This window comes from Prionailurus viverrinus, chromosome E2 (assembly GCF_022837055.1).
Source record: "Prionailurus viverrinus isolate Anna chromosome E2, UM_Priviv_1.0, whole genome shotgun sequence".
NCBI classification, from domain to species: domain Eukaryota; kingdom Metazoa; phylum Chordata; class Mammalia; order Carnivora; family Felidae; genus Prionailurus; species Prionailurus viverrinus.
The window spans coordinates 44880762-44903309 of record NC_062575.1 but is presented as its reverse complement, the minus strand read 5'-3'; the positions used below and the strand labels follow the sequence as shown (position 1 = coordinate 44903309).

Genomic DNA, 22548 nt, shown 5'->3' with positions numbered 1-22548 from the left:
GTCTCTCTCCTGTGTGTCAGTCTCCATGACTCCCTACTCTAGGTTGGTGTCCCTGGCTCTGGGTCTCTGTTGCACCAGGCTTGATCCAGTGAGGCCTTGTCACCCAGTCTCTCCTGCTGAATCTCAGTCCCTTCCCTTCTCTCTCCTTACTTCCTTATCTCTCGTCTCCCTCTCTCTCTCTCTCTCTGCGTTTTCTCCTCATCTTCCCTCCCATTGTACTGCCTTGACCTGCCATTCTCGCCTCTCCATCTGTCTCTCTCATCTCTGCTTGCCACATCCTCTCCATCTCTGTCCATCTGTCTCCCAACCCCACCGAGCTTTCTTTCCCTTTCCTCAGGAAGACTTAAACACACACATTTAAAACTTCATTTTTGGAATCATTCCCTCTTCCCATCTCCTCCCTTGTTGCCCTCCCTGACTGAAGTGAGCAGAAGGGGGTCAGGAGCAGGGAGGGCTAGTGATGTGGGGATAGGGTCTGAGGGTCCTGGGGCTGGGTTGTCTGGCCCAGGTGACAGGGGGCTGAAGGACACTTCCTGTGAGGGAGGGAGACCCTCACCCTTCTAACCAGACTGGAAAATGTGACGTCAGAGAGGGAGCAGTAAGGGAGGAAGGCGGGAACAGAGGAAATTTGACACCTCTCCTGGGTAATCAGCTTCCTGAGAGGACTTGGCATTGTTTCCTTCCTCCTCTGAGTGCCCCTTCTCAACCCAGGGTTCTGCTGGCTTTGGCCCTGGGAGACCCTCATCCCCTCCCCATGCTTGAATCATGGAGTATCCCTCTTCTGCCTGGTCCCGGCCCTAGCCCCTTTCAGACCTCCAGTCCACAGCACGGCAGTGTCAGGGCTGTTTCTAAAGTGCAAATCTGATGCCAGTCCCCGCGTGAACTTGGTTTCAACTACTTAGGGCTTGCTGCTGCCTTCAAGGCAAAGTCTAAGCTCTCAGCCTAGTGTTCAAGATTCTGCTTGGACACTTCAGACAGGCAGAGTCAAGCTTGGGGCTGGGAAAAGAGAGACCTGCAGATGCAGAGAATAGAAACTCAGAGAGATACAGACACTTAGAGACAAGAAACAGAGGGGCACTCACAGAGACATTCAGGGAAATAGACACAGAGAAACACTCGAGGACGCCCACACAGATGTACGGCAAGAGAAGTTGGCTGGGGTTTGGCAGAGTGAAGAAACTGGAAAACAGTCTGAGATCCAGAGGATGAGAACTGCAGAAACTGGGAGAGAATGACACGAAGAGCATGAGACAGACGCAGAAGTGGCGAGTTCCTTCAGGAAGCCCTTCCTGACTGCCAGGTCAGCACCCTGGGCTCCACTATCCCAGTCCTGACCACTCTGGGCTCTCACTGTGTGGCAGTGGGCCTATCTTCTGCCACTGGACCATGTGCTCTGAGGGAACAGGGCCTGAGACTGCTTCAGTCACCATGTCCCCAGCACTGGCTAGGCCTTCGGTGAGGTTGCTGAATGGATGAAAGCCTGGAAGGCTGTGGGCTCCAGAAGGCCTGGCCCAGAAGACCCCCTACCTTGGTGCTGAGAACACAAGCTGGAGTGAGAAGACAACGGGTCTGAGTTTCAGCTTGGCTTTGACCTTGCTAAAAGCCTCTGCTTCCTCCTTTGTGGAATGGGCTGTACTCAGCACACACTTAGGAGGTTTCAGGAAGATGTGACAGGCACTGAAAATGCCCATTTACATGTTTGGCTAGGTAAACTTATAAAGCTCCCCACTATTTCCAGGTCTGGGGATGTTAAGCCCTGCTCCCCAAAGAGTGCTTCTAAGCCCAGCCAGGGATGGAAATAACGTAAATTTATTGAAACTGGTTTTGGGGAGGGTGGATGGGTGGATAGTTGGGGATCTTCCAAAGAGAACTGGGGGAAGAGCCAGCGCCCGGCCAGGTGGGAGCGGGTGCCTGGCCACAGACCCTATCTTAGGCCCAGTTTCTTCTTCTCCTTCTGCTTCTTGCGCACCACATCCAGGTTCCGGTCCTTCCACATACTCTTGCGCAGCTTGATGGGGCGCGAGCCCACATACTTCCCTGTGGGAATGGAGGGTTCAAGGTCAGGCTTGGGGTCAGGCTTAGGCCAGATGCTGGTCACACCCACTGTCCCTAAGAGAGGCTTCACCTACCATTCATCTCACGCATGGCGCGCACATAGTCACTGGGGTCCTTAAAGCTGACGAAGCCATAGCCCTTGGTCTTGCCTGTGCGCTTGTCTCGGATCACCTTAGCCTTAAGGAAGGATGGGAAGCGGCTGAAGGCGCGTGCCAAGATGTCATCGTTCACTTCATTGCCCAAATCCCCACAGAAGATCCGGAAATCATCTGGGGTTGGGAGAGAGGAGGTCAGGAGATGCAGATGCCTGGCCCCATGTCTGCCTTATTTAGATAGCCCCACCTTCTCTGAAGGCATCCCCCAAACCCTCCTCCCTCTATCCCCACGGTCTCTGCCTGGGGCCCTCTCAGTAACAACAGCCAACACCTATATGGTATTTACCCTGTGCTAGACTCTGCTAAGCACTCATGAGGTTTTCACACATCCGGCACTCCCAACACCCTTTAACACAGAGGCACAGAGAGGTCATGTCACCTGCCCAATGTTACTCAACTAGGAAGTGGCAGAGCTGGGACAAGAACTCTGGTACCTGACTCCAGAGTCCTTGCCTTTACCTCCTCACCCCAGAGCCATGTTCTCCATTCCCATGAATTAAGGCTCCAACTTTGTCCTAGCCAGGCTTCTCCTCTGAGCCCCCAGCATCCCTTGGTCCCCATGGATATCCCCTGGGCCCCTCACACCCATTTGCTTTAGAGAAAGCCCATTCTAATTCCCCCTTGAGTCTCTGAAACGTGAACACACTGTCAGATCCTTCTCCAAGGCTGCCCTCAGCTTCCATTCCTGGGCATACCCTCTGGGCTGGACCTGAGCCAGACTGAATGTACTCAAGCCCAAAGAATCCCTTCCGCCACAAGGCACATACTATTATTATCCCCTTGTTGGAGTGAGGGAAGGATAGAAAGGCTAAGTGACTTGCTCAAGATCACAGAACTAGGGGCTACAGCCTGCACCGACCATACCTAGGCTGACATTGCCATGCCCTGGCCTGGAGCAGGTAGACAGTCCCAAAACAAGAGGCAGAAGTCAAGGACTCAGATGGGAGGTAGGGCTGTTTTCTCAGCTAGCACTGTGGTTGCCCCGCAGCTTCTGTGGTGATTAAGGACACTCTCTAAGAACAAGTTAGGCCACTCTAAAGAGGAAATTATGTGGCCAACTCAGAGGGAGGGGCCTTCTTCAAAACAACTGGGCTGGACACTGTTACATATAAGACAAAATGGTAGGAGGGAAACCATTCTCCTTAGGAGATAATCTAGAGACCTAAAACAGCATGCCTCCTGATCCATGGGAAAAGATGGCTACAACAGAATTTAGGAACAACTGGGGAAATTTAAATATAAAGGGAATATGAGATACAATAGAATTATCATTCATTTGCTTAGGAATGTTAATGGTATTATGACACAAAACAGAATGCCACTTTTTTTTTTTAATTAAAAAAAAATTTTTTTTAAATTAATGTTTTATTTATTTTTGAGACAGAGAGAGACAGCATGAACGGGGGAGGGTCAGAGAGAGAGGGAGACACAGAATCCGAAACAGGCTCCAGGCTCTGAGCTGTCAGCATGGAGCTCTATGCGGGGCTCAAACTCACAGACTGTGAGATCATGACCTGAGCCAAAGTCGGACGCTCAACTGACTGAGCCACCCAGGTGCCCCCAGAATGCCACTTTTCTTAGGAGAAGAATACTGAGGTATTTAGGAGTGAAGTGAGAACTTCATTTATAACTTGCTTCAAATGATTGAGCAAAATCCAAGAAACACACATACACATAGAAGGATAAAGTGAATACAGCAAAATGTTAATTGCTGAATCTAGATGGTGGTTATATTTGGCTGTTCACTGTTAAATTCAGTGTTTAAAATTCTTCATCAGAAGGGGTGCCTGGGTGGCTCAGTTGGTTAAGCATCCGTCTCTTTGGCTCAGATCATGATCTCACAGCCCCATGTCGGGCTCTGTCTGGGCTGATAGCATAGAGGCTGCTTGGGATTTTCTCTCTCTCTCTCTCTCTCCCCACCCCTCCTCTGTTTGCACATGCTCCCACATGTTCTCTTTCTCTCTCAAAATAAATAAACTTAAAATTGTTTTTTTCATAAGTTGGGAGAAAAAAGAACGTTCTTTTATCTTCAGCAACTCAGGCAGAGGTCAGAAGGTTCTAGGTGCCAATAACCTCTACCAAATTCTGTCCAGTGGCTTAGATGAGGGCCTGCCCTTCAGAGCCAATGTTTAGCCCTCCATGAGGTAGGCAAATAGCATGTGCCTGCCTTACAGAGAGGTGGCAGTTGTGGACCTACCCAGCTTACCCTCCCTGAGTCTGCCCCAAGGAGACCTTGGTGTGTCCTTGACTGAGCCCTGCACCTGGTGCCTGGCCCTGCACCTGGGCCCACTTACCTGCGTCCCACTCCAGCAGGCTGGGGTCCTCCCAGCTGCTCCCAGCTGCTGTGCGAATGCAGCGTTTCAATTTCTCTGGCTTCCCTTTCTTCTTGTCCTCACCCAAGGGCTCTGGGACCTGCAGAGGAAAGGGGATGGGGTGCAAAGGGCTTGGTGTTGGGAGTCTGCTGGACCGATATGTCCCCTTCAGACTCTCCCACTTTCTTTCACCCCTTGCCCTCCTACTTCCATAATTAAACAACTAGATGTGCTTCTGGATGTGAGGTACATGTATCTGCCTCCTTCTCTCCCACGTCCTCCCAGCCCTTCCAATTTCCTGGTTCCCTCCTACCTTCATCGGTAGAGGACTACATGTCTTTCTGGGTATAAAACGCATGGGTTCCTGCCTGCTCTCCCAGCCCTTTCTACTTGCTGCCCACCCCTGACTGCTATGCTCCCTGAGAGCTTACCTCAAGAGCCATGAGGCCAGGGGGTGGCTCAGGCCGTGGGGGCCGGGGTCGAGGACGCAGGGACAGGAGCTCAGGAATGCGCAGTGGGGGCAGTAGGCCTCGTACAACCTCCAGTGGGAGGGGCAGTGGCTCAGGCTCAGGCAAAGGCATGGCCAGGGCCAATGGCAGGCTGGGCCCAATGACTGCAGGGCCGGTGGGGGCACCTCCTGCCCCAACAGCCACTGCTGCGCCAGCCTCCTCCAGCCCAGCTGCCGCTGCCACCACTGCCTCTTCCTTCTCTTTAAGGCCCAACCCCAGGCCTAGGCCCAGCTCTCGGGGTGTTGCTGGCTCTTCCTGTGGGCAAGGGCAGACAATGAGGGATGCTATTTCACAGGCTCAGACCTAACTCCCATCCTATACAACAAAGCAAGGGCCTGAGGCCAGAAAGCAGACAAGAGACCTAAACAGAAAGGAGACTCTAGTCAGAGACAGACACAGGGACAAAGACATCAGGACAGAAAAACAGAGAAGGACAATCAAGAGAAAAATAGAGATAGAGACAGAATAGAATAAAAACAGAGACAGAACCCATTGCATGTGTTTCTCTCTCTATTTTCCTCACAAAAAGAAAGAAAAACAGACTCAGTCACCAAAAGAAATAGGGAAAGACAGAGACTGAGACAGAGTCAGAGAGTAAGAAGGCAGATTTAGACACAGCCTACCAGGCCAGGATTGAGCATCTCCCCACCCTTCGCACCTTTGACCATTAGCTCCCTGTCCATACTTACCAGAGGAGGCCTCAGAGCAGCCATGGAGCCCAGGGGGGGCCCTGGGGCCCGAGCCATCGGTGGCAGCATCATAGGTGGTCCAGGGGGCCCAGGCAGAGGGGGGCCCACAAGGGCTTGGTGAGGGGGCCGCAGGGCCATAGGGCGGGGACCACCTGCTGCAGAAGAAAGAGCAGAATCTGTCAGGGTGTTAGTGGGGGAGTTGGAGGGCTGAGGGGGGAAGTTATGTGGCAGGGATGATGACCCTGGCCCCCTCACCTGCTCTCTGTAGCACGTGGGGGACGAAGGCCGGACGCAGGATAGGGGCCCTCTGGGGGGCCACAGCTGTGGGAGAGAGAGATGGGGGTGTGTGTCATGGGGGACCGGGGCACTTGAGGTGAGGTGTGGGTGTGTAGGTACTCTCAGAATCCAAGAAATCCTGGAGAAGAGTCTGGGGAACCTTCTGGGAGATCAAGAGTCTTTCGATTTGTTCATTCAGCAAAAATTTACCACGGAACATCTCCTCTGGGCCGTCCCTGTTCTGGACAATAATAAGGACACACCAAAAGACCAAAAACTCTCAGGGATCTTCTGGTCCAGAGTAGGAGGGTGACAGCCCAGTGTGTCTCACCAGAGGGTGACAGCCCAGAGTGATCAGGGCCGGGATGGGGTAAAGCCCAGGCAGAGTGATCGGAACTAGAAGGGGGAAACCTGGGGAGTGGTGGGAGCCCGGAGGAGCCCTCTGACTTAGCCAGGGCGACTAGAAGCTTCCTGTGAGCTGAGACCCAAAGGATAATAAAGACCCAATTGCCTTTGGTCAGGCAAAGCGTGACTGTAAAGACTACTGGCAAGAAGAACATTTACGAACAAATTTTTTTCCCTTTTCAGTTTAGTATAAATTATAATAGCAGAAGTTGCAGTTTGGAGGGCATCATAAGAGAATGGTCAAGAAGACAGTAGGCATCCAAGAATAGACTCATTGGCTAGACCATGAATGTCCTCCTGAGGGCACCAGGGAGCCATAGCAGGACTGGAAGCTGGCCAGGGTGACTAAATCAGATGTGCATTTTGATCAAAACCATACTAAAGAGTAAGATGTTAAGATTTCTCAAACGTCAGACAAAAAAGTTTAACAGGATTTAAGTAACACAAGTTTGATCCAATACAGATCGTACCAGAACTTTACAGAACGTGTATTTTTTTCTTACGTATAAGGAAGTAGTGTCACAAAAATTGACTGTAAAGGTCACCTCAACAAATGTAAGAATGACCCGTGGAGAGGATAGGGTTTAGTTGATTTTGGTTAACTTGATTCTGATTTGGGCAATAGGCTTTGGAAGATTACAGTTGGGTGGCAGCGAGCAGGAGAGAGAAGGGAGGTCAACAAGAATACTGCGGGCATATCCTAGCAATGTTTAGGGCTCCTGGGGAGTATGTGAGAGTCTCTCCATAAGGGGCCAGATGATGTAGGGTCTTGACTGCTAGGTGAGGAGCTTGGTGCTTGTTTGATGGTTTATTTATCCCATCAACAGATAGTACGTAATGCTTACAATGTGGCAGACATCAAGACTTTCGTCCCTCATGAAGCTTGTATTTTAGAGGAAACAAAAGAGGATAGCCATAATGGGTAAACTGTATAGCTTGTCACGGGGTGCCTGGGTGGCTCAGTCGGTTAAGCATCTGACTTCAGCTCAGGTCATGATATCATGGTTCATGAGTTTGAGCCCTGCATCGAGCTCTGTGCTGACAGCTCAGAGCCTGGAGCCTGCTTTGGATCCTGTGTCTCCCTCTCTCTCTGCCCCTCTTCTGCTTGCGCTGTCTCTCTCTCAAAAATAAATAAACATTAAAAAAAAAAAAACTGTACAGCTTGTTATAAAGTATTAAGTGCTATGGAGAAACACAACAAAGAATAAGGATTAGGAATGACAGTAAGGAGGGTGGTTTGCAATGGTCAAGTCAAGCTCTACTAAGGCCAAACTGATGAAGTACACGATCAGGTTTGTGCTTTAGGAAGATGGTAATGTCAGGGTGGGGATGAAATTAAGCAGGTGAGTTAGCACAATGATGTAGGCAAGATGCTAGAGTAGTCAAAACAAGAGTGCTTCATTAAATGTGGGGTTCCCGGCCTGAGACCTACCTGCTCGACGCAGGAACATAGCTTCTCGGGCCTCTGGACTATCCAGGTGACTCCGATCACCAGGGCCAAAGCCAACTGTTGGGATGGGAAGAGACAAGGATGGTGGGAGGAGAATCCCAAGCATCCCATTTTATCACCTTGCCTGATCCCCTGGCTCCCTCTCCTCCACCACTCCTTACTTACCTGGACCTACAAAAGGAGGGCCACCCACCATGGGAGGAACCACTGTGGCTGCAGCAGCTGCCCGGGCCTCCAGAGTCTGTTGAACCTGTTGGGGAAGAAATTGGGGTGAGGGGCCTGACTCAGTGCCACCAAGCTGCCCTGGCTGGCTTACCCTGGGAGACCAAGGGTTTCATTCTTTGCATTCTATGTAGGGCTGGCTATCTGTCAACATTAAGTCTAAGCTAAACTGTCACTTTTCAGGGAGGCTTTTGGGATCACACTAGCGAAAACTGTCCTTAGCCCCTCCCAGGAGCAACTCATCTTGTTATCCTGTTTCATCTTCCTCAACGCATCTCACACCATCTGAAATTATGTCCAGCCTGTCTTTCTCATCTCCCATGCTACCACCCTGGTCCAAGCTATCATTATCTCTTGCCTAGATTATTATGGTAGCCTCTTCAGTCTCCTCGACTCTGCCCTAGCCCCCTTACGGTCTGTTCTCCAAACACAGCCATGATTAATTTCTAAGTTGGACCCTATTACTCCTCTGCTCAAAATCCTTCCACAGCCTCCCACATCAGAGTAAAAACCAAAGTCTTTAAGGTGGCCCACAAGGCCCTACCAGGTCTTATCTCTATCACCTCTCTGTCCTCATCTCTTCCCACTCTCCCCGTTGCTCGCTGTACTCTAGCCACACTTTTCTCTGCTCTTCTTTGAACATGTCAGGGATGCACCTGTGTCACAGCCCTTGCACTGGCAGTTCTCTCCGCTGGGAATGCTCTTCCACCAGATATCTCCATGGTTCCCCGTATCATGTCCTTTATATCTTTGCTTAACTGTCACCTCCTCAGGCCTTCCCTGACCATGCTGATAAACCTCTGCTTTTCTTACTCTTTGACCTGTCACTCCCCAGTACAATGTAAGCTACAAAAAGATAGTGATTTTTTTTGGTCTATATTGTTCTCTGCTATGTGCTTAATGCCTAGAACAGTGCCTGGTGCATAGAAGGCACCCCATAATTATTTATTGACAGAATGAACCAGTTTCATTTGTCTTCTTTTTAGTAGTCTCCCTCTGCACTAGTTATATACAACTTGCTATTGAGCATGTGAATGTGACTAATGAGACTGAGGAACTACTGAACTTCAATGTAAACTTAAATAGATACAGAACATTTTCATCATTGCAGACAACTTTCTGGACAACAGGCTTTAGAATATAAGCTCCCAAAGGGCTGAGGCATTGTTTGGTTTAGTTGTTACTATGTTCTCAATGCCTGGCACAAACATTGTGTTCAAGCACTGTGCTCAGCTCAGTCGTACCTGCTGATAAGTGTTGGTTGCGATAATTGGGCGGATCACAGGAGCTGCTGGGACCTGCATCGCTTCTACCGTGGGGACCGTGGGCACCGCAGGCACAGCAGTCGGGATGCCGGTTACTGGAGCCCCCAGAACTTCCTGCTCAAACCTGAGGAGGCAAGACCAACAACACAGCTCAGGACCTTCCATTAATTCTGAAACGTTGGGTACACCGCGATAAAGCCTTCACCCCTGCCAATCTCTTCTTACTCCCGCCCGCACAATCCCGAAGGTCCCATTTCCCCATGATAGAGCCATATCGGGATAAATGCGGCCTCGAGGCTCCAGGGCTCGGTGGCTCTGACTCTGAGGGCTTTTATCGCGCCTTGCCAAGGGCCTTACAGGGCCATCTCCGCCTCCATCTCCTTCAGGCGTTCCTCTCCGCTCTTGCCCGGCATGCCGGCGCCAGGACCCGGGACCACAGGTCCTCCTGCACCCGGGAGTCCCGGGGCTGGCCCCGCCCCGGCCATCGCTGCTGCCGTCGCTGTCGCCGCTACTACCGCCTCAGCTCAGCGGCCTCCACCAGTTCCGCTGTCTACTCTCTAGTCTTGTCGGGTTGGGCGCCCTCGAATGACGTATCAGCGAAAGCGACAGGCGCTGGTGCATGACATCATACGCCAACGGGGTCTCGCCTTCGGAGCAAGGCCAATGAGAATCTGGCCACACCTGGAGGGCCCACCCCCAGAAGGAATATAGACCAATCAGAGTGCGGGAAAAACAAACCAATGAAGAGCCTGGGTCTAAGTAAGTGAAGGCAAATGGAGTGGCCACGCCTTCATTGGAGGAACGAAGGCTAATGAGAGCGCTGTAAAGTAGTTGGCCCCGTCCCTACAGAGGAAACTGGGCCTTTGAGAGCTCAGAAAAGTTTGGAGGCCCCGCCTGTGCCACTGAAGCTCGTTCCGGAAGTTTTAAAATGCATCGAAGTCCGCGTCAGCCCAGGGATGTTTGAGGCTGGAGACTGCTGAATACCGTAGCCTTCCCAACTGGGATAGACTGACACCGGTGACTCCCAGAAAAACCAGGAACAGGATGTGGGAAGCTCATAGGGGGCGCCTGACCTTCTCCAGGAGGAGAAGGTAACACCTGACGACTTCTTGCTAGATGAAAATGGAGATGGGAGGAATCGTAAAGGCCTAGAGTAGTAAAATGCGGCAACTCAGAAAGTCGTGTGTAGGTTTGGTCTCTGTGTCCTTATTTGGGACACAGCTGAACCCTCCTTTTCTTCCTAGTCCTCAATAGGTTTCATTATGAATATTTAAAAAACACAACACTAGAGAAGAATATAACGAGCTTCCATGTACCTCTCAACAATTACTAATATTCTACCTTGTTTCATCTATACTTCTCCTCCCTCTTCTTGTTGGAGTATATTAAAGCAAATTCCAGACATCAATTCCTCCACAAATACTTCATGATGTGTGTCTTAACAGATAAGGCCTATTTTCACGCCCAAGAAAATTAATTTCTGATTTCGTTCTCGGATTTCGGTGCGCGCGCGCGCGCGCACACACACACAGGGAAAAAATTAACTTTTTTGGTGTCATCTTACACCCAGACTGTTCAATTTTCTCTGCCTCAAGAAATTTGTATAAAATCAGGCTACAAATAAGGTATGCACATTGGGTTTGATTGGTTGGTCGGTCTTTTTTTTTCTGTCAAAACTTTTGTTGGCTGTCTTGGTTTCTTGAAGTTCCAAGATTAAATCAGCACTAATGAATGATTTGTTAAAATACTGGCTTTTGTTTGCTTCTTTACCATAGATGTGATAAGAGAATAGGACGCTTTTTCTTTTTTAACATTATCATTAACTAGAGTCCATACTTTGATTTTCTTAGTGTTTAAGCTCTTCTGTTCGTTCATTGCATCCAGGATACATTGCATGTAGTTGTCATATTTTCTTAGGCTTCTCTTGCCGGTGACAATTTTTCACACTTGTTTTTCATGAATTTGTTAGTTTTGAGGAGTACTGGTCAGGTATTTTGTAGAATGTTCCTCGTTTGGGATCTGCTATTTTCCTCATCATTAGGCTGGGGTTATGCATTTTGTGGGGGTGAGGGGAAAGGCTGCAGAAGTAAAGTGAAGTTCTCATCATGTCGTATCAAAGGTACATTTTATCAACATAACTGTTGGTGTTAACTTTGATCTCCCAGCTGGGGTACCATTTGTCAGGTTTCTCCACTATACTTTTCTTTTTACTCCCTTTCTTGCTCTTTGGAAGGAAGTCACTATGCCCAGCCTACACTTAAGGGGTGGAGAGTTAAATTCCACCTCCTTGAGAATGGAATATTTACATAAATTATTTGTAATTCTTCTGCACAGGAGATTTGTCTATTCTCCTTTTATTACATCTTTTTTATCAGTATGGACTCATATTTTATACTTTGGGTTGTAATTCAGTATTACTTTATTTTGTTGCTCAAATTGTTCCAATTTTAAAATCTTAAGTCTTGGGGTGTCTGGGTGGCTCAGTCAGTTAAGCGTTGGACTCGTGACTTTGGCTCAGGCCATGATTTCAAGACTCGTGAGTTTGAGCCCCACATTGGGCTCCACACTGACATTACATAGCCTGCTTGGGATTCTTTCCCTCCTGCTCTCATTTGCACGCTCTCTCAAAATAATCTTTAAAATCTTGTCTTTTAGTCTATAAATTTCCCTCCCTCTGCCTTTTTCTTCCTTCCTTCCTTCTACCCTTTCCTTCTTTTTCTTGTTTTTATGTTTTCATCAGTAATTCCCCTTACTGCATCTGGATTTTGAATTATATTTAGGCAAGTTTGCCCAACTTCTAGTTTATAGAGAACTTCACCTTCATGGAACTCATATTCTGTTTGGAAGACAATAAAGGATAAATAAAGTAGAACATAAAGTATATTAGAAGACGTACTACAGAGAAAGATTAAGCAGGGAGGGGGGGCAAGGGCCCCCCCGTGTTCAGTCTTGGCTAAGAGCCAAGACGAAGAGAGGGGGGGAACACTAAGGTGGCACATTGTAAAGCAAACATGTTAAAGACACAAAGATGTGAAATCTCCCTCATTGTAAACTCCCTGCAACCCTGATAAAACCCCCATCTGTGTATTTTTTCTGGAACCAGGTAAGTTGGGTATAAAGTTATTTCATTTTGGAAAAAAAATTAGCAAGAGGGAAACCTTGAAAAATTAGAGCAAGACAGCAACCAGCCATTTCAGATACTAAAACATATTTCAAAATCTTTATAATCACAACACTGTGGGGATGGCATATGAGAGTCAGACAGACAATAGGCTTGGAGAGAGTCCAAATATAGCCTGATTAATCATGGAAACTTAGCTTATGAAGAGGTGGCATCTCAGATCACCTGAAGTTTTACTTTATATAGGTGGGTAGTTTTACTCTATAAATTGAAGAATAATTTACAGTGAAATGCACAGATCTAAAAAGTATAGCTAGATGGGTTCTGACACCTACCCTTATTACCTTCAACATATAATCCACTTCCAACTCTACAAAGTTCCCTTGTCTCCTCCTTGGTTGATCCCTGCTACCCACCTCTCCTTCAGAGGCAACAACTGCTCTGAGAATTTTAAGAAGTGCTATTGGGATACATGTAAAATATGACAGAATTGGATCCATTTGGATAAATTCCAAATGACTTCAGAGATTTTGATGTAAAAAAAGGAAACTACATAAAAACTAGAAGACAACCCCCTGCCCCCCGCCCCCGCCCCGTCTCCTTGACCCTCACACTGGCATGTTCGAGCTCAGGACTGTTGCTAAGCTGCAACCTCCCTCCCACCCCTGACCCCCACAAGCCCTCCTCAGACACCCACATGCTTCCCTCTCATTACCTTTACAGAGTGTGTGTGGCCTTCTATGTAAAGTTGCACCTCTTTACAGCTTGCTTTATTTTTCTCCAGAGCAGTTACCTCCCAACATACTAGATATTTTGCCCGCTTAACTTGCCAGGGGTCCATTTCCCTGTCCTAGAATAACAGCTTCCTGAAGTCTGGGACTTCTGTCCATTTCGTTCAGTGCTGGATCCTCAGTGTTTAGGGCAGGTGCTCAATGACGTTTTGCTAAGGGTGAAAGTGACGAGGGGAGTTTCAGGGGGACTTAGGGTGGGGTCCAGATAGCCCACTGCCTTGGCTTTGATGGGATGAAAGGACAGGTGCAAGGCAATCGAGAGGAATAGAATAGCCTGTGAGGGGGACAGCAAGTGTGGGTAGAGACGGTGGGTTGATATATCTGGGCGATGCTCCCTTCCAAAGGTCTTATGATGGGGTGAACAAACGAAGCTCTTGAGTTCTGTTTGGGCCCCCTTTTCATCTGCACAGTTGTTGCAGGATGCCTTGGGCCTGGACCCAGCGCAGCCGCCACTGGGGCAGGGACAGGCCCTGGCAGAGCTCCCCGGACAGGGCGGCTTGGCCTGGCTGCTCCCACCTGGGGAAAGGGGACAGTGTCACAGGGAAGGCCCGGGACTGTAGACACTCAGTGGCCTCCACCCCCCCCCCCAACACCTCCTCCCCTGCCTGCACCCCCAGGTCCTTCCCCAGTCCACCCAACTCAGGACCCTGCCCCCACCATCGTGCCCCCCTCTCACCAGTCCCCAACAACCCCCTGTAGCTCGGGGATTCGCTCCAGCGCTTGTTTCAGCAGGTTCTCCAGCTGCTTCAGAGCCTGTCCCAGATTCTCTTTCTGCTCCTTTTCCCGAGCTGCCCGGATCTGCAGCAGCTCTGCAGGTGAGAAACCCAGGAGGCAGTGCTGAGTCCTCTGGCTCCTGGGGTCTCACAGCCAATGGGTCACCAAGTCTCCAGTCACCTAGTGTTGACCTCACCTCTCCCACACCTCTCCTTCCTCCCACTTCCTCATCTCAAGGGCAAGCCCACCATCCCCAAGCTTCATCCCGGATACCTTCCTCCCTCCAGGACAGACCATCAATGTTCTCGGCCCATCCTTCAGCTTCCTCCCCCTTCCCCCCTTCCCTACTCACCCCCCCAGCCTCCCTCCTATGCTCCAGGCCTCAGCCTCCCATTCTGGTCCATGCCTCTGGTACATGGCAGCCAGAATGATCTTCCTAAGGCATAAACCTGATCCTTTCCCTCTCCTGCATGGAACCCTCCAAGGCCCCCCAGTACCCCCAAGAGAGAGTCTGAGCTCCTCAGGCCAGTACTTGAGGGTTTGCACTATGTGACCTCTGCTACTATCAGCCCTCACCTATCCCTCTGGACCCATTCGAGACACCACTTTCCCCCTGGAAGCCCTTCCCAGCGTTCCCCACCCCAAGGCTTCCTCCTCAGACTGCTGTAGGTTCACTCCAGCAGTGTTGCCCTGGAGACTATGACTGGGTCTAGTCCCTCTCCATAGGCCCAAACAGGCCCATCTCAGAGCAAGTACAGATCGGATTGTGGTCAGAGCCCTTGGGCCTGAATCCTGACTCCATTCCATCCTTGCCTTCTGACCTCAGGCATGACATGTGCCCTTTCTTCAGCCACTTCTGCAGTCAGGTGTAACTGAGCCACAGGCTAGCAGGGCAGGCTGCAGACTGGGGCACTCTGAAGCAGAACGTACAAGGCTTGTTGACAGGTTGAAGGTGGGGGGGCGGCTTAGGGACCTGGGAGGAATTAGGATGACTCGTGGATTGCTGACCTCAGTAAGGAGGGTGAGGTCACTTTTTGAGGGAAGGAAACCAGGCAGAAGAAAAACAAAATTGCTTTTCAGAACAGGGGGGACTATGCTCTGTTACAGACATGCTAAAGCCCAAGATGCCCATGAGGTGCGACGATGCTGTGCCAGTCTTAGGCTGCTCCCGACACAGCTCCCTGTCACTGGAGGGGGAGGCAGGGAGCCTGAAACTCAAAGGCCCGAAAATGGCCTCTTCCTGCTTTGCTGATGGCACCTCGGTTCATTTCTCATCAATACACCTCTTCCACCTATTTATCCTTTGATTCTGCGCTCTTTGCTTCTACCACTGGGACCCCTGGGGCTGGACAGCTCGGGCGTCCTCTCCCCATTGAGCTCGGGGGGCCAGTAGCAACCCAGCAAGTGCTAGTTGAGGGAATCTAGTGATGAACAACTTTTCCGAGTTTCAGTATTTTCATCTGTAAATTGGTCTTAATAATCTCACCCTTATGGTAAGGACTGAAAGAGACTCCACATGTGCAGACAAAAAGATCGCAACCACACCAGAGACGCATAGCGCTTACTGTATGCTGTGCATTGTTCAGTGCCCTGTTTGGGTAACCGGACTGAGTCTTTGCAGCAACTCTGTAAGGTGCTATGATTATGCTTACTCCACTGAGGAGGAAACTGAGGTACAAAGAGATCAACAGCAGGGAATAGGTAGGGCTAAGAAGAGTTTAACTCCACAGCCTAGCTTTTAACTACTCAAGTATCCTATTGGATGGTGATACATGAGAACTTTGCAATTTGATAGGCAGTGTCACCTGGTTAGGAGTACAGACACATGTCAGACTGCCTGGATTTAAATCCTAGCTCTGCTACCTAAGCAGTCACCAAGGCCTCCTGTCTTAGTTCTTGCCTCTGTAAATGGGGCAAATGGCAGTGCTAACCCCATAGAGCTGCTGTCCAGATGAAAGCTGTGAACATGCTTAAAGCTGACTCAGCACACAGTAGGCACTGTGTCAGCACTGAGTGTTTGTGATTTCTTCTGGAGGCTGATGGCCCTGGGAATGGGCAGGAATGCCACTTGTGAAGGCAAGGCCTTACCCTGGGTGGATGGTCCTGGGGGCAGGCTGGTCTTCATGTGGAGCAGATCCCAGGACCGGAGACTCTGCTGGTCCTGGAGAAACAGAAGTTCCTGACGAAGAGAGGCAGCCTTTGGGAGGAGCAGTTCTGGAGCCTGGAGGGAGGGGGAAGGACAGTCATTTTGGGAGGGGGAAGGACAGTCATTTTGGGAGGGGGTAGGAGTGGGAAGACAGGTCCTGGGGACAGAAACTCACCTTCCCTGCAGGCAGCCCCAATCTGTGGCTCAGCACTATGAGGCTGGAGCTCCTTGGGGACGTGGGATGCAGCTGGTAGATGGATGGCAGGACCGTGGGCAGGGGCTGTAACCTGGAGGGAAAGTCCAGGTTGGGTGGGGCACTGGGAGGAGGCTTGGGTCCCAGAGGTTCCGGGGGCTGAGAGGTGGGCTCAGGAGGCCCAGGAACTTGGAGGTGGGTCTGGGGACTAGGATTCCAGAGTTAGGACTGAGGACTTGTGGGCGAGGTCTGGCAGGTTGGGAACACTGTGGGCCTGGGATTATTTTTCTGGAGTAGAATCAGGGAGTGATAGTCATCGGTGGGAGGGGATATAAGGGGTGGCTCCAGTCTTACCCTCCAGGGCTGTGCCGAAGCAAGGTGTCCAACAGAAGGTGGGGAAGATGCCGGGCTTCCTCCTCCAGACAATGAAGCAGTTTCTGGGACTGTGGTGCCACCGCTTCAGATGTGGGGACCACTTTTCGCTGAAGCAGAGCCAGTACCTGTGGGGAAGGACAGGGATGGGAAGGGCAGCCTGGAGCCACCCAGCCCCATCTGTAGGAGCCCTAGCCCTACCCAGACCTTGCCTCAACTCCCGTCTCACCTCTGCAGGGCTCCGGCACAGGCGCGTCTTGCTGGCTGAGTTGCCTTTGATGAGCAGGCGGATCTGTTCCTGTGTCTCCTCCTGGGTAACCATGAGGCCACTGAGATGGGCTGCTTTTACTTCCTACCTCCCAGCTTCTGGCCCTGCCTGCCCCTTTGTACAGGTCCTGCTTCCTCTTGGAAGACTCATCCTGGGCCCCTCCCCACCACCAGAGGCCCAGTTCTGGATCCTAAGGCTCCCAGCCTCTCTCTGGCCCTCCATGCAGCACTGCCACTTCCCCTGAGGCCCGTCTCTCACCACCAGCCGGCGCCAGTGCAGGATCCGTTGCTGTTTGGCCTGTAGCTCCTGTAGCAGAAGCTGCCGGCGCCCAGCCACCTCCTCCAGCTCCTGGCTCTGAGCACGCAGGGCCTTGAGCTCTGCCCACAGGCCACAGGCTCGGAGTCCCAGCACCAATGCCTGCCTGGGTCGCAAGCAGAAGAGGGCAAGGGAGAGGAAGGTGACTAAGACTCATAGTGGAAGAGGGAAATCAGATCTATGAGGATGCACAAGGAGCCACAAACACGGAGACAAACCAGAAGAGCAGGGAGGCAGAACTGGGAGCCACAGGGGCAGAAAAAGTCCAGTATTCTGGGAGAGACTTCTGGGAGAGAGATGGCCTAGAGTCTCTGCTGAGAGAGCCCCCTCACCTCTCGCTGGATTCCAGGGCACATTTCTTCACCTCCTCCATCAGGCTTTGGAGGCGCTGGGTCAGGATTTGATGCTCCTTCAGCAGGGGGCCCCGCTGTGCAATCAGCATACCCACGTCCCGCCAGCCCTCCTGGGACAGGGGTATAAAGTCAGGGTGGGTATGATCCCTGGGGGTGAGGGGATTAACTGGGGCTTGGGATGGGAAGGAGATGGAATCCTGGGAAGGATGCCTGGGGGTCACCTGGATGAGATGGACCATGGACGGCAGGGCCCGGCTGGAGTCTGGCTGGTCTGGTGCCTGGGACCTGGAGGTGGGATAAAACTGCTGAGGGAGGAGCCCTCTCCCCTTCCTGAGTCCTCAGGGATGGCCAATGTCAGCCCACCTGCCAGACTGATCATTGGGTTTCAGCTCCATCCCCATCAGCAGGTGACTGTGCCTGGCCCTGAGTCTTCTGGCTTAGCCATCCCCTGGCCCTGCCCCGCCCTCAGGAGCACTCCACTTCACACCTGGTTATCTCCGTATCTTGGAGCCCATCTGGACTGCACAGGGACCGAATCTCTGCCTCCCGCTCCTCAGCCAGGTGCTCCAAGGAGGCCAGGATGTGGCCCGGAGGATGGTTTGTCAGTAGTGTCTAGTGGGGGGAAGGGTAAAGTAGGGCTAGATGGGTGTAGGGCTGTGAGCTAGGACCCATGGTGATGAGGCAGGGATCAAGAGTTAGGTTCTGGCACCCTGAGGTTCGCTCATGGGGCAGAAGGTGTGGCCTTTCCTGAAAGCCCCCCTCACCTCCACTGAGCTAAGCCACTGCTGGTAGGAAGCTCCAAAGTGGTCATCTCGAGGGGTTCTGCAAGGTTAGGGAAGGGGACAGAGAATATTACAAGATCATGTCAACACTCCCTCTACTGATTACCACTACCCCTAAGGTGGGGGCTATTGTCCCTATTTTAAGGATGAGGAAACCAAGTCCATCAGGAGTCCATGCCTCCTAGACTTGAGTTCCCTGCTTATACCAACTAGCTAGACTTAGGGCCTTTCACATGTGCTATTTGTCTAGAATACTCTCTTAACCTTTTACCCTCGCTAAGCCTCCTCACCAGAGAATCTGTCCTTCCTGACTCCTTAGCTGAGTAGTGTCTCCTTTGGGTACCTGGAGTTTCTCAGGCTTCCCCGCCTCCAACATCCCTAACCACCTGGTTGTCACTATCTGTGATGGATTTGTCTCTTCCTTGTCCCAGCCTGGGAGCCGTCAGGGCAAGATCTGCAGCTGACATAGTCCAGAGGCTCAGTGGCTGAGGAATTAACAGATAAGTGACTCCCTCCTCAAAGCCCAGGTTCTTGGCAGGGTCTGTGTGGCCTGGATGACACTCACAGGATGCTGCCTCCCTTGGCCTGAGGAACTAGGAGGTTCTGCAAAAATTGGGTCCGGAGGGTACAGGCTGTTCGGACATCACCCTGGGAAAAAGAGGATGGGGCATGAGAGGAACCCAGACTGACCCACCCACCCACCTGACCCCAGACTCTCCACCTCTTTCCCCATGGCCCAGGACTCTTACCAGGACCACAGGCTCCAGTCCCAGGGATGCTGATGATAAGGGTCGAAAGGTTATATCTACTGTGGCCTTCCTGGAGAGAAAAATACAGTTGGGGTGGGGGTCCCTGGGAGAAGAGAGCTAGGAGAACAGATATCTGTGTCTCCTCCTGCTGCAAGGCTAGTCACAGGGATCAGTGAGCCTGGATCTCAGGGGCCACCTCTAAAATTAGACCACTGTCATCTCCTGGCTGTATTAGCTTCCTCACTGGCCTCTGCTCTTGGCTCCTGTGGTCTGTTTCTATCTAGTAGTTAACGATCCTGCTAAAACCTGACACGTCATGTCACCTTTCTGCCCCAAACCCTTGAAAACAGTGTGTTTTCCCACCACATTCAGAATAGCAACAGTGGGTATCAGAAACTCTTTTAAGCATTCTGCGTGATTTGACTCATTAATTATCATACTTACCCTATACAGTAGGTTTAACATTATCCCCATTCTACAGTGCTTACAAACTGAGGCACAGAGAAGTTAAATCATTTGCCCAAGTTCATAGAGAAGTGGACAAGCTAGGGCTGAACCCAGCCTCAGAGTAAAATTCCGATGCTTCCATAGCACTCTGTCACTGTCTCTGACCTCATCTCATGCTCTCCCTTTTGCCTGTGTAACTTAAGCTGAACTGGCCTCCTGGCTGTTCTTCCCACATGCCAAGCTCAGCACCTCTGCTCTTGGTGCCCCTCTCCATGGAGATTCCTCCCCCAACACAAATGTCACCTTCTCAGAAAGGTCTTTTCTGACCATCCTACCTAGAGTAGCATCTCCCTCTCCCGTTCTCCACACTACCCTTTTTATCATAGCATTTATGTCTCCCTGCAATTATAGAGTTTGCTTCCTAATTTACCATCTCTCTCTTCTGCATCAGAGTATAAGATCCATGAGGGCAGGGACTTATCCCTTATTTACTGTTCTTTCCCCAGAACATTCCCTAGGTATACAGCTGGCACCGTTCTAGGCACTGGAAATGTAAGTGGCTAAGGTGACAAAATTTCTTGGCCTCACAGACTTTAAATCCTAAGGAGTGGAGCTCAGAATTGTGGAACCCAAGAAGGGGTCAGGGTCTCTAAGGAAAATGTCTGTGGACCTGGCCTGGTGAACGCTGGTCCCTGGGAACCTGAGGCCTACCTCTCTATGTCCTGCAGACGCTTCAATTGATTCTGTAGCCGCTGCATGGGATCTTGAAGCCCACGCTGCTGTCTTCGCATGGCCCCAGCTTGGGCCCGGAGGAGGAGAGCACGACGCTGGGTGTCTTGAATGCTCTGCAGGGCCTGCTCCATGGCCATGTCTGTAAGAGAAATGGGGTGGCCATCAGCACTGCTGCTCATCTTCTCAGCCCCGTAGGTCACCCTGAGCCTCGGTCTCTCGCTCCATCAGCTCCAGGCTGTTCATCTTCCCAGCCCCATAGGTCACCCTGAGCCTCGGTCTCTTGCTCCATCAGCTCCAGGCTCTGGTCTAACTCCTGGATCTCTGCCCGCAGGCGAGCAACAGTGGCTTCCAGCTCCAACTTCCGACGGGCCTGGTGGGATCAGGTACAGAGTCAGGTGCATGGCCTGGCTGGGGCTTGGCCTGGCTGCCCTTTGTGGAACACCAGTGTCCTCACCTGCACAGGTAGGTGGCAGGGGTTTTTTCCTAAGCAGTTTCTGTGTCTGATTCTCTAGGCCCAGAAGAACACTAGGGTACCATCTGTCTTCCTCCTTCCTCCTGGGATTGCCTCACCTATCCTCTTAACCTGTTTCCTGTCTCTGCACTGATGACACTACAGCTGTGCCCTAGTTCTCATCTCGCCACGAAGAGCCAAATCTAGGAGTCCCAAGGTCTTCTGGAATCCTCCCCCAGATGTCACCTGGGCCTCTTGCACACAATAAGTCCTCCATTGGCCTCAGTATATCTCCTAAACCAGTCCCTTCTCCCATCTCCCCTCATCAGCTTTGATGCCTCATATCCACGTCCCCTCAACATCCAGCTCATGCCTGTCTCCCCTGGACTGTAAGCCCTGAGTGTCGAGATCAGAGCTGGCAGATCAACCCAGCGTCCCCAACATTACACAACACGAAGCTGGGCCTAGGGCAGAAATCTACAAATCCTCTTTTTGGATGGAAGAAAATCTTATAATACATGCTTCTCACCTCTGGACTGTCCTGGTGGCCATACCTGAGGAAATGAGGCCAGAGTTAGCGGGTGACGGGACTTCCAGGGGGAGACAGGAGGTGTGAGGCTACGGGTAAAAATACAGCTGGATGGGAGTAGGGAAAATAGGAAGGAATAGCTTTTAGAACCAGTTACCAAAGTAAGTTTCCTCGGATCTTCTTGACATTCCTACAGTGGAGAGGTAGAAGGAAGAAGTGTTACTGTGAGGTTTGCCTGTGTCCCCTCCCTTGTCACAGCCTCCCTCATGCAGCCAGGCTCACCTCTGGCTATGCACATGCCGCAAGACATAGGCCCAGATGTCGGCCCCCTGGCCCAGACACAGTCTGTGGAGACAGTGTGTAAGTGTATGCCTGGGGCATCACAAAGGTTGGGGGATCCTTATTCCCAGGGTGGCAGTGGTGGGGAAAGTCTTTACTAGGGAATTGTCGCTTCTGGGGCGAATGGGGATGTGTCCACAGTCTTTGGGGTGAGATATTCCTTCCTGGGGAATTCTTGGTCACTGAGTTGTGGGCTTTTCACTGGGTGTGGATATTCTCATTCCCTTGGGGGGGGGGGGGTTGGTGGTGCAGAGATTCCTTTCTCTGGGAGAGGGCTATCGCTGGTCACTTCCAGAGGTGGGAGTGGAGAGTATACTGCCAGGAACTGCTCTGTCATTACCAGATATGGATCATCACCCTTCTAGATTCAGTCTCCAGTGGGGTGGTCTTTGCTGACCTGGAGTCTCCTCACTGGCTTGGGACGGTAGGGGTGGTAGGTGCTGTAGGGGCAGTCTTGCTCCAAAGATCTCACTTCTACATAGTTTGGGGGCTTTACTAACTCTCAGAGGATCCTCACTGGTGCCTCGCCCTCACTCTGGGTGGTCTCACGGGGTGGGGGGTGGGAGTGGGGGGGGGTCTTCACTCAATCCGGGATCCTCTTCCCAGATATATTACTGGGTGTGTGGGTGGGTAAGGGGGACGCCCTCGGGGGTTATTCTCATTGGGGCAGAGGTGGGGAAGACGAAGGAGGGTCTTCAGCGAGGGGTGGGGTTCTCACCCCCGGAGACTATCTCTAAGGTATGGAGTCCTCACTGTCAGAGCGTCCCTCACCTGCGCAGAGTTGACTCCGGGGCCCGGGCTGCCGCGGGCGCCCCCATCTCTTCCGCCGCCCAGCAGCCCAGTTCCCGCGCTTCCTGCACTAACTCCATGTCAGCGCGCCGCGGCGGCCGCTTCCCGCACCCTCTTCA

General features: G+C 51.4%; 3 protein-coding genes across 5 annotated transcripts in view; 1 reads left to right on the top strand and 2 right to left on the bottom strand.

Annotated features, from left to right (window-relative positions):
* Positions 1-1793: 1793 nt before the first annotated feature.
* RBM42 (RNA binding motif protein 42) lies at positions 1794-9929 on the bottom strand. Of its 3 annotated transcripts, none has more exons than XM_047836883.1 (10): positions 9696-9929; positions 9318-9462; positions 8017-8101; positions 7834-7908; positions 5976-6041; positions 5721-5896; positions 4954-5286; positions 4505-4622; positions 2130-2324; positions 1794-2037 (listed from the first exon to the last, which is right to left on the bottom strand). In XM_047836883.1, the coding sequence occupies exons 1-10, from the start codon at positions 9821-9823 to the stop codon at positions 1925-1927; spliced, it is 1434 nt and encodes a 477-aa protein (XP_047692839.1). In that variant the 5' UTR covers positions 9824-9929; the 3' UTR covers positions 1794-1924. The 3 variants fall into 3 exon arrangements, with proteins under 3 accessions (XP_047692839.1, XP_047692840.1, XP_047692841.1); XM_047836884.1 differs by having other exon boundaries at positions 5721-5875; XM_047836885.1 differs by lacking the exon at positions 5976-6041 and having other exon boundaries at positions 5721-5875.
* A 110-nt stretch (positions 9930-10039) lies between these two features.
* ATP4A (ATPase H+/K+ transporting subunit alpha) overlaps positions 10040-22548 on the top strand; it is a 108998-nt gene continuing 96489 nt past the window's right edge. The window contains exons 1-2 of the mRNA XM_047836740.1: positions 10040-10429; positions 20653-20783. The gene's annotated coding sequence lies outside the window, so the exon portion shown is untranslated. The remainder of the gene's footprint in view (positions 10430-20652; positions 20784-22548) is intronic.
* On the bottom strand, positions 13203-22544 carry HAUS5 (HAUS augmin like complex subunit 5). The gene is made up of 19 exons (XM_047836795.1): positions 22412-22544; positions 21584-21646; positions 21459-21491; positions 21302-21326; positions 20586-20691; positions 20301-20460; positions 19143-19212; positions 18959-19041; positions 18376-18433; positions 18099-18223; positions 17833-17896; positions 17591-17721; positions 17202-17364; positions 16905-16985; positions 16658-16803; positions 16286-16397; positions 16053-16185; positions 13927-14059; positions 13203-13766 (listed from the first exon to the last, which is right to left on the bottom strand). Exons 1-19 carry the CDS (start codon positions 22507-22509, stop codon positions 13649-13651), a joined length of 1902 nt encoding a protein of 633 aa, XP_047692751.1. The 5' UTR covers positions 22510-22544; the 3' UTR covers positions 13203-13648.

Bases quoted from the DNA above. Each gene is read 5' to 3' on its own strand.
- RBM42 (XM_047836883.1), bottom strand. From the start codon at position 9,823: ATGGCCGGGGCGGGGCCAGCCCCGGGACTCCCGGGTGCAGGAGGACCT. The intron at 9,463-9,695 runs GTAAGGCCCTTG...TTGCCTCCTCAG, and splicing joins ATGGAGGCGGAGATGGCCCT to GTTTGAGCAGGAAGTTCTGG. The intron at 5,897-5,975 runs GTGAGGGGGCCA...ACACCCTGACAG, and splicing joins CCACGTGCTACAGAGAGCAG to ATTCTGCTCTTTCTTCTGCA.
- HAUS5 (XM_047836795.1), bottom strand. From the start codon at position 22,509: ATGGAGTTAGTGCAGGAAGCGCGGGAACTGGGCTGCTGGGCGGCGGAA. The intron at 21,327-21,458 runs GTAACTGGTTCT...TCATTTCCTCAG, and splicing joins ATCCGAGGAAACTTACTTTG to GTATGGCCACCAGGACAGTC. The intron at 19,042-19,142 runs GTAAGAGTCCTG...TCTTTTTCCCAG, and splicing joins GACTGGAGCCTGTGGTCCTG to GGTGATGTCCGAACAGCCTG.